Source organism: Bombina bombina, chromosome 3, assembly GCF_027579735.1.
Source record: "Bombina bombina isolate aBomBom1 chromosome 3, aBomBom1.pri, whole genome shotgun sequence".
NCBI lineage: Eukaryota > Metazoa > Chordata > Amphibia > Anura > Bombinatoridae > Bombina > Bombina bombina.
This window is the reverse complement of record NC_069501.1, coordinates 1115900817-1115916578: the sequence shown is the minus strand read 5'-3', so window position 1 is coordinate 1115916578 and position 15762 is coordinate 1115900817. Positions and strand designations below refer to the sequence as shown.

Below are 15762 nucleotides of genomic sequence, written 5' to 3'. Positions count from 1 at the left end.
ATTTTTGAAATTTTTAAAGAGGGACTCGGTCAGCCCCACACAGCAAGATACAATAACATTTCATCATAAGCTTAGTAACAGCAACAACAAGTAAGCTGTTAACTTTTTAATGTAGAATAGGGTAGGGAATTTTTTTTATTTTTTGGGGATTTGTTATTTTTTAGGGGGCTTAGATTAGGTGTAAGTAGCTTAAAATTGTTGTAATATTTTTGAAATGTTTGAAATTGAAATTTTTTTTATTTTGGAGGGATTTGTTATTTTTTTTTTTTTATTTTTTTTTTGTATATATTGCAATGTGTTTTACTGTGTTTTTTTTTTTTTTAATTATTTTTCTGATTTCAGATTACACAATAAACAGTACAGTAGTGCTCTACATGCAATAATCAATACAGTGCCCTTCTCGGGCTTTCAATTCTACATTTAACTAACAATAACAAACATATGCTCCATAAAGATGTTAACCATTCTATTCTTCTGTATGACCTGTAATTCGCTAATTAATCCATCCCTGAGAGTAAGGGCAAGTGAATATAACTTAAAGTTTCCTATTACCCATCCGTTATTAGATTAACATTTATCTCATATACCCAGGCGGGGAGGCACACCATCCCTCAAGCGGTCAGTGGTGGCTTAGGTTTGTATGGGATCCCCTAGTGGTTTTTGTGAGATCTGTGATGAGTGTAGTGATTCTTCCCATAAAAATCTAGCGTCATGGAGAAAAGTTGATTTATTGCGTTTAATATAACCGTACTCCTCTAAATTCAGAAGCTCTGTCATCCTATCTAGCCACATAGTCTTTGTGGGGGTTTCCGGTGTTTTCCAGGGATCTTACACTATTCAGCCCTGTCTGTAGCAAAAAGGACTTCAGTTTACAAGGAGTTTTGGGGAGATCATTAAGTAATGCGGCTGTCATAGATATGTGTAGTTCATTGCCTAAAAGTAACTGGAAATGTGCTTCTATCTCTCTCCATAGTGGTCGTACCTTGGGGCAAAGCCACCACATATGTACTAAGCTCCCTGCCTCTCCGCACCCCCTCCAGCACATTCGTGATGAGTCAGGATATATTGTGTTTAATCTCGTTGGTGTAAGGTACCAGCGTGTCAGGATTTTATAGTTCATTTCTAGTATCTGTTGTGAAGTTGAGGATTTCTTAGTAGTCGTGAAAATTCTATGCCAGTCCATCTCAACCAGACCGGTCCTGATGTCTCCTGCCCATTTGGTTGTGTATAGCGGTAATTGAGTTTTGTGGTGTGCAGTTAACAGTTTGCGTGATATAGAGAGAGAGTGTCGTACTAGATTACCGTTATCGCATAAGTTTTCAAAGGGGGTGAGTGGCCTTAATAGGTCTTGTTTATACTGTGTGGTTTGTATGAAATGATGCAGTTGGGCATATTTTAGCCACTTTGCGTAGGTCCCATCTGCTACCTCCGTGAGCCTATTCCTTTCCCTGAGTTTGCCTCCTTCAGTAAAGCGGCATAGGGGAGCCGTGTATCCCCATTCTGTTAATCTCTTAAAGCCCCTATCTAGGCCTCCGACCATTTCTACATTAAGTACTATTGGAAATAAGGGTGATCTACTAGAGGTAATATGGGGATTGGACGCAATGATTTTGTCCCAATTTTTAAAAAAATGTTTGTGTGAGTCTAAGAGTTGGCATTGTTGGGGTCTCAGGTTACTTGGAACCCAGCACAAAGCTTGCACATGTGGAACCTTTAGGATGTGCGAGTCTAGGGAAACCCAGGCTTTGCCATTGTGTGCTCCATGCCAATCTAGCACTCTTTGTAGAGTTGCTGCGTTATAGTATTCCTCGATTTTTGGGAGTCCTAACCCCCCCAAATCCAATGATCTGTAGAGGGTATTCCTGTTAACTCTAGGCTTACATGTTCCCCAGATATAGGAGTTGATTTTGCTCTGCAGCCTTTGTAAATACCAGTTGGGAAGGTGCAATGGGAGGGCCTGTAGTATGTACAATATTCTTGGTAAAGTGGTCATTTTTATGGATTGGATTCGTCCCCACCATGAGAGTGGTTTTGTCTCCCACTCTGTCAGGTCTCTTAGTGTGTTACGTAGTATAGTCTCATAGTTTTTATTAAAAAGGGTAGAGTAAGTGGGGGAAATATGAATACCCAAATATTTAATGGAGTCAGTCTGTAATCGTAGGGGGCTTAGTGATGAAAGACCACGGAATGTCGTCTCCGAAAGGGAAATGTTTAAGATTTCGGATTTAGTCTTATTGACTAAGAAATTAGAAAGTCTGCCGAATTTATCTATTTCACCCATTACTGCCGGGATTGAGGATGCAGGGGACGAAACTGAGAACAGAACGTCGTCTGCATACATGGCAATTTTATAGTCGTTGGGCCCTATTTGAATACCTCTAATGTTCTCATTCCCACGGACATGGGAAGCGAAAATCTCCATTGTCAGGATGAACAATATAGGGGACAGTGGGCAACCCTGGCGTGTACCATTTTGAATTGTAAAAGGGTCTGACAGCATGCCATTAGCTTTCACTCTAGCACTGGGGTGGGAATATAAACTGAAAATACGTGAGATCATGTTATTGCCGAACCCGAAGGAGCATAAGGTATCTTTAAGGAACCGCCAACTCATTCTATCGAACGCTTTTTCAGCATCCGTTGTTATATATACTGATTCAATTTGGTGGCATTTGGCATATTCCATTAGGGAGATAGCCCTAATTGTGTTGTCACGGGCTTCCCTCTGCGGTATGAAGCCTACTTGGTCGACATGTATTAATTCGCTCAAGATAGTGTTGATGCGGTTCGAGAGAATTTTGCTAAAAATCTTGATATCTGAGTTTAACAAGGATATGGGGCGATAACTACCGGGTTCCTCTTGTGGTTTATCAGGTTTAAGGATAAGAGAGATGTGCGCCTGTAGCATGTCCGTGGAAAATGTACCTGTGTCGTCGATACTTTGGAATAAGGCTAAAAGGTGGGGTGTTAACAGATGTCTAAATGTCTTGTAGTATTGGTTTGTAAAACCGTCTGGGCCTGGGCTTTTACCATTAGGGAGATGGGAAATTACTTTCTGAAGTTCCTGCATGGTAATTGGTCTTTCTAGATCCGATTTCTGGTCCTGGGATAGTTGTGGTAATCCTGCTCCCTCTATATAGTCATGTATGTCCGTAGGCTGAGTCCCTAAGTCTGGGGTTTCAAGATTGTAAAGGTTTTTATAGAAACTACTGAATTGGTTTGCGATTCCTTTACTATCATAAATCAATGTGCCATCGGCTGATTTGATTTTATATATATGATTTAGCCCCCTTTTAGTTTTTAAGGCTCTCGCTAACAAAGGACCCACTCTATTGCCCTCATAGAAGAAGGATTTCCTCAATGCAAGGGCCCTTCTCTGTGCTTCCTTTAGTAATATGTTATTGATCTCTTTCCTAGTGGCTGTGAGGAGAGTTAGTAGTTCAGAGTTTTTGGGTGAGTTTTTATGTTGTAATTCTAACCGTCGCAATTTATCATTTAGTTCCTGCATTGTGGAGTTATATATTTTCTTCATTTGGGCCCTTATTTTAATACATTCCCCCCTTATCACTGCTTTATGTGCCTCCCAGATCAGGAGAGGAGAGTACTCTGGTAAGCTATTAAATTGGAAATATTCAGATATAGAGGTCCTTAAAGACTGGATTGTTGGGGGGTGATGTAACATATGGTCTTCTAACCGCCATGAGTATGGTTGGATTGGGGAGTCCGGCCAGTTTAAGTCAAGTGAGATCAGGGAGTGGTCTGACCAAGATGTCGGGACTATATCAGTATCTAATGTTAGGGACAGTCCAGCTTGGTATATATATAAGTAGTCAATTCTGGAATACATAGCCCATGGGTGTGAGTAGAAGGTGTAATTCTTTTGTTGGGGATGTTGAATCCTCCATACGTCTACCATCCCCAGTCTTTTGCTACAATTAAGAACAGCGTCTGGGGGCCTCAGCTGAGCTCTTGGCTTATGTGTCGATGTATCCATTGTGGGGTCCATCGCAACATTAAGGTCTCCCCCTAAAATCAGTGTACCTTTCTGTGTTTCTAATACCATGGATTGGAGGCGTTTAAAGAAGGAAGTTCTGCCAGTGCTGGGGGCGTAAACGTTTACTATTGAAACTGGTCTATTGAACAACAACCCAACTACTATTAGGATTCTCCCCTCTTTATCTGAATCTGTGTTGATTAATTGAAAAGGGGTACTTCTATGAAATAAAATCCCTACACCGTTCTTTTTCACTGTGTTTGAGTTAAAGTACCCTGTAGGGAAGTCTTTAGACGAAAACTTGGGTTCAGTTAATTTAGCAAAATGGGTTTCTTGTATTAGAACAATTGAGCTCTTTTGTTTTGCGAACCAGCTTAAGGCTATCGACCGCTTGACCGGGGAATTAAGGCCTTTGGCATTCTGTGAGACTATTCTGATGGATCTAATCATTGTGACTGTAGGTATGAAGTGAGCATTGGTGTGGAGGTATGGGTGTGATCTTACCTTGGGATGAGAGTAGTAGACCAGGGATGGAGCCCTCCCCCCCAGGACTTACATAACAGCGTAGGATAGATGGTTCTTGCCTCCTTGTGTAGAAAGTAGATATCAACTTAGTGGATAAAGCTTCTAGAATAGAAAAAATGGTCTTAAGCAATGAGCATATAAATAACAAAACATTTAAACTAAAAACATACTTACTCATAATGAGCAACAAGTGACTAGACCTTCTGAAGGCCATTCTAATCTAACTACTCCAGGGGGGTCTGCAGTAGCTCATTACTGCAGCTGTACCTTATGCTGTAGATCTGTAGTTATACTACACCTATAGGGCTGGGTAAACCTGAGAAAAACATACACAGGTAAACAATAACAACAAACGAATCAATGTGACCAATTGGTCTTGAGAGACCTTTGTCCATGAGTCCACAGAAAAGAATAAAAGAGAGGTGAAAATCTAAGAAGGAATAATAAAAGAAAAGAAAAGGGGAGAATTCTTGCTTCATAGATCAACCAGCTCCGGCATACAGTTCTCAAGTTGGTAACTTTTCTCTTAAGCTAGGAGGCTGCTTCATCTTCGTGATGGGTCTGTTGTTCCTGGTGACAGTGGACCATTTTGGGCGTTGAGGTTTTGGTCTATTTGGTTTAAGATTTGATGCAAGAAAGTCCTCCTCATCCAGTTGAGGGACTCTGGGTATGGGGATGTTTAGTTGCGAGCAGAATTTATCAAGGTCTTCAATGTCTTGATAGATGGCTTCTTTATTGTCCTTGACCGCCTTAAGTGAGAAGGGAAAGCCCCAGCGGTAGGGTATCCCCAGGTCTCTTAGGTGTGTAGTAAGAAAGCTGACTTCTTTGCGCTTCGTGAGCGTGAGGGAGCTTAGGTCTGCATATATTTGTATGTTTGTGCCCTCCCAGGTCACTGGGGTCTTTTTCCTGGCGGCGGCCATGATCTTTTCTTTTTCATGGAAATAGTGGCATTTTAAAATGATGTCCCGAGAAGCAGCGGGCTTAGGTCTTAAAGCTCTGTGAGCTCTGTCGAGGAGGATGTTGGCATCCGTGTCCAGCAGGTGGTTAAATAGGGCCTGCAGGTATTGTGGAATATCTGTGCTAGTGATTGTCTCTGGGACACCTCTTATCCTCAGATTCTGTCTACGGCCTCTATTGTCCAAATCTTCGATCTGGTCCTGTAAACGCGTGATTTCCAATGCTTCACATTGTAGTTGTGATGTGGTTAAATTTGTAGTTTCTGAGATCTCTTCTGCCTGCTCCTCTAGTTGCACCACTCTGTTGCCTATATCTGTGAGGTCTTTTTTAACCTCTGCTAGCCCATCCTTAACAATTTGACTCACTTGAGACATCAAAGTGGCAAAGTCCTCTTTTGAAGGTAAAAATTTTAGATCCGCCCTGGTAAGGGGGCAGTCATCATCTTGTAAAGCGCTATCAGAGTCCTCTCTATCATCCCCTGTATCTGGCTGTGAGGGGATGGGTTGTAGAGTATTTGGATTTTCCAGCGTTTTAAAAAAAGAGTTCATCTTAACTCCCTGTGGTGCTGTTGTTTTATTATGTTTGTCAGGCTTAGATTGTCTTCTGGACGCCATTTTAGAACCCCCTTCAAAGGTTTAATATCGTGTGCAGTAATGTTATAGGTTGCTTTACTAGGCTCTCTTTAATGATAATTGGTGTGCTTTGCATTTAAGAGAATTAGCATAAACAAAACAGTTCACAGCCTAAGTCCTGATTTCTCTGTTCTCCCTTACAGTCACAAGAGGCCTAGTTAAGGTGTAACGTACTGTTCCAGGGGAGTGTGTCTGTCAGGTTTTTAAGTTCTGGCAGTGCTTTTCGGTTGATTTAGCCTCCTAACTACATATCAGTCCCTCGCCATGAACTTTGCTTTGTTCCTGTTTATAGATTTAGACTTACGTCTGCTGCTGCTTAAATGTGGCGTGTGGTCAAAGATGGCGGTTGTATTTACAACGTTATCAGTTTACCTGTAGCCGCATCGCCACACTCATACCCATTGTGCGATATTCTCCTTCCTCAGTTGTCCTCTGTAGCCAAGCATTCTCTCTGGCACTGCTGGGCAAAGTGATCTCTCCTTTTGCAGCGTCCCGGTTTTTCCCGGGTTAGGCTTGCGTTGGGCCTGCGCCGATGGCGTTAATATTGACCGGTACTCTGTTTTCTCCAAGGAACGAGGGTGTGTGAGTCTCTACTTCTCTCCGATCAGCTCTATGAGGGATTTCAGTGCCTTTTGAGCCCTTAGGTAGCCGTATATTGTCGCATATGGGTTACAGCATTACGGAGCTTTGCACTTATGCGGCCATGCTGGTCTCCGGCTGGCTCCGCCCCCCGGGATTTGTTATTTTATTAGGGGGCTTAGATTAGGTGTAAGTAGCTTAAAATTGTTGTAATATTTTTGAAATGTTTGTAACTTATTTTTTTTATTTTTTGTAACTTGGCTTTTTTATTTTTGTACTTTAGTTAGTTTATTTAATTGTATTTAATTATAGTTATTTGTAGGTAATTTATTTAATTAATTTAATGATAGTGTAGTGTTAGGTTTAATTGTAACTTAGGTTAGGATTTATTTTACAGGTAATTTTGTATTTCTTTTAGCTAGGTAGTTATTAAATAGTTAATAACTATTCTAACTAGCTAAAATAAATACAAAGTTACCTGTAAAATAAATATAAATCCTAAAATAGCTAAAATGTAATTATTAATTACATTGTAGCTATCTTAGGGTTTATTTTACAGGTAAGTATTTAGTTTTAAATTGGATTATTTTATTTAAGTATAGTGTAGTGTTAGGTGTAATTGTAACTTAGGTTAGTTTTTATTTTACAGGTAAATTTCTCTTTATTTTAACTAGGTAGCTATTAAATAGTTAATAACTATTTAATAGCTATTGTACCTAGTTAAAATAAATTGAAAGTTGCCTGTAAAATAAAAATAAATCCTAAGATAGCTACAATATAATTATTATTTATATTGTAGCTATACAGGGAGTGCAGAATTATTAGGCAAGTTGTATTTTTGAGGATTAATTTTATTATTGAACAACAACCATGTTCTCAATGAACCCAAAAAACTCATTAGTTTTTAGTTTTTTTTTAGTTATTTTAGGGGGATATCTGTGTGTGCAGGTGACTATTACTGTGCATAATTATCAGGCAACTTAACAAAAAACAAATATATACCCATTTCAATTATTTATTTTTACCAGTGAAACCAATATAACATCTCAACATTCACAAATATACATTTCTGACATTCAAAAACAAATCAGTGACCAATATAGCCACCTTTCTTTGCAAGGACACTCAAAAGCCTGCCATCCATGGATTCTGTCAGTGTTTTGATCTGTTCACCATCAACATTGCGTGCAGCAGCAACCACAGCCTCCCAGACACTGTTCAGAGAGGTGTACTGTTTTCCCTCCTTGTAAATCTCACATTTGATGATGGACCACAGGTTCTCAATGGGGTTCAGATCAGGTGAACAAGGAGGCCATGTCATTAGATTTTCTTCTTGTATACCCTTTCTTGCCAGCCACGCTGTGGAGTACTTGGACGCGTGTGATGGAGCATTGTCCTGCATGAAAATCATGTTTTTCTTGAAGGATGCAGACTTCTTCCTGTACCACTGCTTGAAGAAGGTATCTTCCAGAAACTGGCAGTAGGACTGGGAGTTGAGCTTGACTCCATCCTCAACCCGAAAAGGCCCCACAAGCTCATCTTTGATGATACCAGCCCAAACCAGTACTCCACCTCCACCTTGCTGGCGTCTGAGTCGGACTGGAGCTCTCTGCCCTTTACCAATCCAGCCACGGGCCCATCCATCTGGCCCATCAAGACTCACTCTCATTTCATCAGTCCATAAAACCTTAGAAAAATCAGTCTTGAGATATTTCTTGGCCCAGTCTTGACGTTTCAGCTTGTGTGTCTTGTTCAGTGGTGGTTGTCTTTCAGCCTTTCTTACCTTGGCCATGTCTCTGAGTATTGCACACCTTGTGCTTTTGGGCACTCCAGTGATGTTGCAGCTCTGAAATATGGCCAAACTGGTGGCAAGTGGCATCTTGGCAGCTGCACGCTTGACTTTTCTCAGTTCATGGGCAGTTATTTTGCGCCTTGGTTTTTCCACACGCTTCTTGCGACCCTGTTGACTATTTTGAATGAAACGCTTGATTGTTCGATGATCACGCTTCAGAAGCTTTGCAATTTTAAGAGTGCTGCATCCCTCTGCAAGATATCTCACTATTTTTGACTTTTCTGAGCCTGTCAAGTCCTTCTTTTGACCCATTTTGCCAAAGGAAAGGAAGTTGCCTAATAATTATGCACACCTGATATAGGGTGTTGATATCATTAGACCACACCCCTTCTCATTACAGAGATGCACATCACCTAATATGCTTAATTGGTAGTAGGCTTTCGAGCCTATACAGCTTGGAGTAAGACAACATGCATAAAGAGGATGATGTGGTCAAAATACTCATTTGCCTAATAATTCTGCACTCCCTGTATTAGGGTTTATTTTAAAGGTAAGTATTTAGTTTTAAATAGGAATAATTAATTTAATAAGAGTTAAATTTATTTAGATGTATTTAATTAATATTTAAGTTAGGGGGTGTTAGGGTTAGACTTAGGGGTTAATAATTTTATTAAAGTGGCGGCGGTGTAGGGGGGGCAGGATAGGGGTTAATAAATGTATTATAGGTTGCGGCGGTATAGGGGGGCTGGATAGGGGTTAATAAATTTATTATAGGTGGCGACGGTGTAGGGGGGCAGGATAGGGGTTAATAAGTTTAATATAGGTGGCGGCAGGGTCCGGGAGTGGCGGTTTAGGGGTTAAACTATTTATTTAGTTGCGGTGGGGTCCGGGATTGGCAGGATAGAGGTTAATAAATTTATTATAGGTGGCGGCGGTATAGGGGGGGCAGGATAGGGGTTACTAGGTATTATGTAGGTGGCGGTGGGCTCCGGGAACAGCGGTTTAGGGGTTAATACATTTATTATAGTTGCAGCGGTGTCCAGGCGCGGCGGTTTAGGGGTTAATAACTTTATTTAGTTTCGGGGGGCTCCGGTATATGGGGTAGAACAGTGTAGTTTGTTTGGGTGCTTCGTGACAGCTTGTCAATAAAGCTGTAAAAAAGCCGAAGAGCAGCGAGATCGGATGAGTGATAACTATCACAGTCCGCTGCTCATCGCCCCGTACTTGGTGCGCGGCTTTTTGACAGCTTTATTGATAACTTTGGCGAGCAAATTCAGATCCACGGCGGTGATGTGAGGCGAGCTTAGGCGGCGAAGGCAGGTAAGTAGACACGTTGATAACTAGAGGCCTAAGAGTTCACCCACAAACACATCTGACACTATGGGCTCCATTTATTAAGCTACAAAGGCAGCTTTGTGTCTCCAGTGCAGGGATAGGCAAGGTGTCCGTGACTAACTCTTGCAGTGTTTGTTCGATTAAATAATAGGAATAAAAAAAACATGTACTGTGAATAAAGTTAGTGACTTGTCAAGACTGCTAGCGATATTGGGTGATAAGTTATGGAATAAATAAAGCTTGAGTGAAATACTGGATGTGTATCTGCATCTGTATAATAACACCCAGCTCTATACAAAGACACAGTAGTAACACTGGCACATGGGTATAGCAAGACAAGGGCTGGTTATAGGGCCAGTGGTATCTGCATCAGTATAATAGCACCCAGCGCTATTTAAAAACACAGTAGTGACACTGGCACATGGTTATAGCCAGAGGAGGGCTGGATTTAGAATCAGTGGTATCTGCATCAGTATAGTAATACCCAGCGCTATATGACACAGTAGTGACCCTGGCACATGGGTATAGCCAGAGAAGGGCTGGTTATAGAATCAGTGGTATCTGCATCAGTATAATAACACCTAGCTCTATACAAAGACACAGTAGTGACACTGGGCACATGTGTATAGCCAGAGGAGGGTTGGTTATAGAATCAGTGGTATCTGCATCAGTATAATAACACCCTGCCCTATATAATGACACAGTAGTGACACTGGCACATGGGTATAGCCAGAGGAGGGCTGGTTATAGGATCAGTGTTATCTGCATCAGTATAATAACACCCAGCACTATATAATGACACAGTAGTGACATTGGCACATGGGTATAGCCAGAGGAGGGCTGGTTATAGGATCAGTGGTATCTGCATCAGTATAGTAACACCCAGCACTATATAATGACACAGTAGTGACACTGGCTCATGGGTATAGCCAGAGGAGGGCTGGTTATAGGGTCAGTGATATCTGCATCACTATAATAACACCCAGTGCTTTATAATGACACAGTAGTGACACTGGCTCATGGGTATAGCCAGAGGAGGGCTGGTTATAGGGTCAGTGGTATCTGCATCAGTATAATAACACCCAGTGCTTTATAATGACACAGTAGTGACACTGGCACATGGGTATAGCCAGAGGAGCGCTGGTTATAGGATCAGTAGTATCTGCATCAGTATAAAAACACCAAGCACTATATAAAGACACAGTAGTGACACTGGCACATGGGTATAGCCAGAGGAGAGATGGTTATAGGATCAGTGGTATTTGCATCAGTATAATAACACCTAGCTCTATACAAAGACACAGTAGTGACACTGGGCACATGTGTATAGCCAGACAAGTGCTGGTTATAGGGTTAGTTGTATCTGCACCAGTATAATAACACCTATCTCTATACAAAGACACAGTAGTGACACTGGGCACATGTGTATAGCCAGACAAGTGCTGGTTATAGGATTAGTGGTATCTGCACCAGTATAATAACATCCAGCACTATATAATAACACAGTAGTGACCCTGGCACATGGGTATAGACAGAGGAGGGCTGGTTATAGAATCAGTGGTATTTGCATCAGTATAATAACACCCAGCACTATATAATGACACAGTAGTAACTCTGGCACATGGGTATAGCCAGAGGAGGGCTGGTTATAGGTTCAGTGGTATCTGCATCAGTATAATAACACCCAGCACTATATAATGACACAGTAGTGACACTGGTGCATGGGTATAGCCAGAGGAAGGTGGGTTATAGGATCAGTGGTATCTGCATCAGTATAATAACACCCAGCACTATATAATGACACAGTAGTGACACTGGTGCATGGGTATAGCCAGAGGAAGGTGGGTTATAGGATCAGTGATATCTGCATCAGTATAATAACACCAAGCACTACACAAAGACACAGTAGTGACACTGGCTCATAGGTATAGCCAGAGAAGGGCTGGTTATAGGATCAGTGGTATCTGCATCAGTATAATAACACCCAGCACTATATAATGACACAGTATTGACACTGGCACATGAGTATAGCCAGAGGAGGGCTGGTTATATGATCAGTGGTATCTGCATCAGTATAATAACACCAAGCACTATAAAATAATGTTTTTCATTTCAAATGTACCTTGGTGTCTCTCACTAAGGTCTGTGCCTATCCCTGCTCCAGTGTTTCAGGCTTGGAGGAACAATCCCTTAAACGATAGTAAAGTAGCAGTGGTCTTAAGACTGCAGCTGCTTAGCATCTCCACCACCTAAATAGTGGTGAATTTCAATCATCCACATCTGATCAGGATTAATGATAGGCCCTGCCCACGCACGATTGGCTGCATGCAAGCAGGGGTGACATTACACAAGCAGTGGCTTGTGTAATGTTAAAGGGACAGTTCACCCAAAAATTATCTCCCATTTAAATTGTTCCCAATGATTCATTACACCTGCTGGAGTGTATTAAATTGTTTACAAGTAGCTCCTTTACCCCTATTTTGGCCTTTGAAATAGCCGATTTAGCTTGTGGTTTCTCAACCTATACTGAAAGTTTTGATACTGGAGTGTCAGCTATTGAATAGCCTAAGTAAACACAGCCAGCAGAAGAGATTAAACTCACAGTGGGGTGCAGGATAGTTAAGTAATAAAATGATAATTTTCCATTGTTCTCTCTATGGGTTAATTTATCAAAGGTCTGGCGGACCTGATCCGACAGTGCGGATCAGGTCCGCCAGACCTCGCTGAATGCGGAGAGCAATAAGCTCTCCGTATTCAGCATTGCACCAGCAGCTCTTGTGAACTGCTGGTGCAACGCCACCCCCTGCAGATTCACGGCCAATCGGCCGCCAGCAGGGGGGGTCAACCCGATCGTACTTGATCGGGTTGAATTGCAGCGATGTCTGTCCGCCTCCTCAGAGCAGGCGGACAGGTTATAGAGCAGCGGTCTTTAGACCGCTGCTTCATAACTGGTGTTTCCGGCGAGTCTGCAGGAGCTTGATAAATGGGCCATCCGGAGCTTGATAAATGGGCCCCTATGTGTTGAGCTTTAGTTTTCCGGACAAATATAAGATAAGGAAGCAAGTCTGTGTACACAAAGTGATAACACAATGAGATCTGATATTACCTGAAGCTTACACCATTGTAATAGGCTATGGTTTAAAAGCACAAAACCAGCTACTTCATATACACAAATAAACCTGAAAATGCAATTTCGCATACATTTTATACTCTGCAGCTGGTATAACAAGTCATTGAAAGTACATTAATATAAAAACAATGTTACAGTGTACTGTCCCTTTAAATGAGGGCAGTGGATGCTTGCTACTTGCCACAAGGCCGGGCAGACAAGTTTCATGATAGCGACTCTCGTTTCCCCAGCAGATGATAAATGGAGCCCTATATCACTGTTTGTGTATAATAAATCTAGCATAGCTTCCTTACAAGCTGGTTCCTTAACCAAATGTTCAAGTCATTCTCCTTGCACAGATTAACGAATATACCAAGATATATCTTCAATAGGGATGGGCGAATGTGTTTATATTCGAATTCGAATGTTAGAACGAGTGTTATTGTAGAAATTCAATTTACATAATCGAATGTTGATATGAACGAATATTCTTAAAAATTCTATAATCGAAAGCTATATACAGTTTTCAAATGTCACTTTCAAATGTTTATAATTAGATCGAATGTCCAAATGTCATAATGTTCAAATGTAACATTCGATTTAATAAATGCTATTCAGAAGTTCAATAGTTCATGTGGTAGGGAATTTAGTAAAATTGATACATAATAGATACAAATATATCAATTTGAATGTTTCAATTTTGAATATTGCATAATTTGAATATTACATTTAAAGAAAACATTAGAAATACTATTAGAAATATATAAATTCAAATTTTCTAAATTCGAATATTGCAAAATTCGAATCGAATTATTAGAAAATTCAAATAAAATATTACATTTAAAGAAAGCATTAGAAATACTATTACATTAAACGAATGTCAGAATGTTGTACAAACATATGAAATTTGAAACAAAAGAACTAATGTGTTAAAATTTGTTTCATTTTTTGAATGTTGCGAAACATTCGCCCATCCCTAATCTTCAATTAATAAGTGGTCTAATAATTCATCATGTGATTGAATCCTATATACAAAGCCTATTATAAACACTTTGAACAAATTACTAAGAATAATAACAGGAAAACAACATTAGTTAATTGTTAAAATAAATATTTATTTGATCGTACCAAATAAAATAGGACAGTGCAATTGTCATGAGATTAATACATAATGTTAAAAACACAATGTTACACAAAGTAAACTTGTTCAATATCTCATGACTAGAACCAGGACAGGTGTGTTACATAATTAATTCTCAGTTCCATTAGTAAGGTCATTTTACTAGACCTGCTTGTGAAAACCACTGGCTATTTCATAAAATGTGACTCATTAATTCAGGGATGTGGTTAAAATTAAATGTAAAAGTTAACATTGGTATGAATTTTACTTCTTCTTCTTACTTCTAACATTGGTATGAAATTTAAATGACCAAAAAACAGAATTAGGATAGGGTTGAAGTGGATGTAATCTAAAACATTTTGACCCAATTAAACTTAACAAAAAACAAACAAAAAAAACCCCCATGGTGAATAATTCCAGCATACAAGAGTGGAGGAATTTAATATATCATACCCCACAGTATGCAGAGCAAAATGGCAGACACACAAATCATCATAAATGTCTATGTAATACAAACACTCAAAGAAATTAAAAATATTGAGTGCCATATTTGAGCAACAAGAAATCTTTATACAAATGATACATTTTACACAAACTAACACAGAAAGCGACATAAAATAAATATTACAGATGTGTTATAGAAATACATATAGCCACTTTAACGACCTAGATATAATTCCATTTTTTAAGAAAACATGTAATTGTGATTGGTAACAATTCTAAATTCTAGAAGTAAACATTCCTTTACCAAGCTAGCGTTAAACTTCAAATGTATTTTTCCCTTTGTTCAAATTTTAGCTGCAATATAACAAATAACACGTAAATAATTTAGAATACTGTACAGATGATCAGTATATTTACATGTTATTATAAGTTTAAAGACGTTGGTTTACTCTTTTGTATTAAAATAAAGTCTCATTAGACCATTTATTATATTCCAAAATGCTCAGATTTAACCTTACAAACAAACTTCTGAAGGGATGAAATTATCAAAAAATCAAAACTCTTTTAAAGGACACTGATTTATGTAAGTAAACAAGAAGATGACAAAATAATTGGTATGAGAAACTGCCTTTAAATGTGTACTTCGCTCTAATGTCCAAAGGTTTAAAGTAATCTTTGTTAAATATTTTGGTGTAACACAAATGGAGTACGATATCCTGTGAATAACACGGGCTGTTATGCAGATCCGAATTCAGCCATCCATTTCTCATACTTCTCTAGATCTGCAGCAGAAACTGATTTTGAGATTTTTTTCAATGCTTGTTCAAAGTCCATCATTGTGACGGGCATCTGAAGCTCCTCCTTAGACAGAGCACGTATCTGTTCCGGGGTTAAGCCTTGGATGCGCCGACGCATTGCCATTAGCGCAGCATCTCTGAAAAACAGTGATATTACGGTTACAAATGCTGATTTGTATTTGCAACGCTCTGTGTTTATAGAGTTATGAAAATAGAAATAAACACTGTACTCTTTAAAATGAAATTGTACTTTGAATTGTTTTCTGTTCCAAGCAAAAGAGAGTTTGAAAATGTATTAAAGGGCTCTGTTTTTTCTTTAAAAAATGGCTATTTCTGTATAAATAAAACAACTTTGTTTTCTGTTCAGCCAGTGAGATGTAGAGCCCTAAAACTCAGTTGTACATCATCATGCACTTCCTAGTAGCTGCATTGTACTAAACCTTTATTCATGGAAATTATATTTTATTATATTTAACAT

The 15762-nt window shown here is 39.6% G+C and overlaps 1 protein-coding gene across 1 annotated transcript in view; it reads right to left on the bottom strand.

Annotated features, from left to right (window-relative positions):
- Nucleotides 1–14017: 14017 nt before the first annotated feature.
- The window catches only part of KATNAL1 (katanin catalytic subunit A1 like 1), a 216334-nt gene continuing 214589 nt past the window's right edge, over nt 14018–15762 (bottom strand). The window contains exon 11 of the mRNA XM_053708475.1: nt 14018–15421. Coding sequence (XP_053564450.1) covers nt 15223–15421 — 199 coding nt within the window. The 3' untranslated portion in view covers nt 14018–15222. The remainder of the gene's footprint in view (nt 15422–15762) is intronic.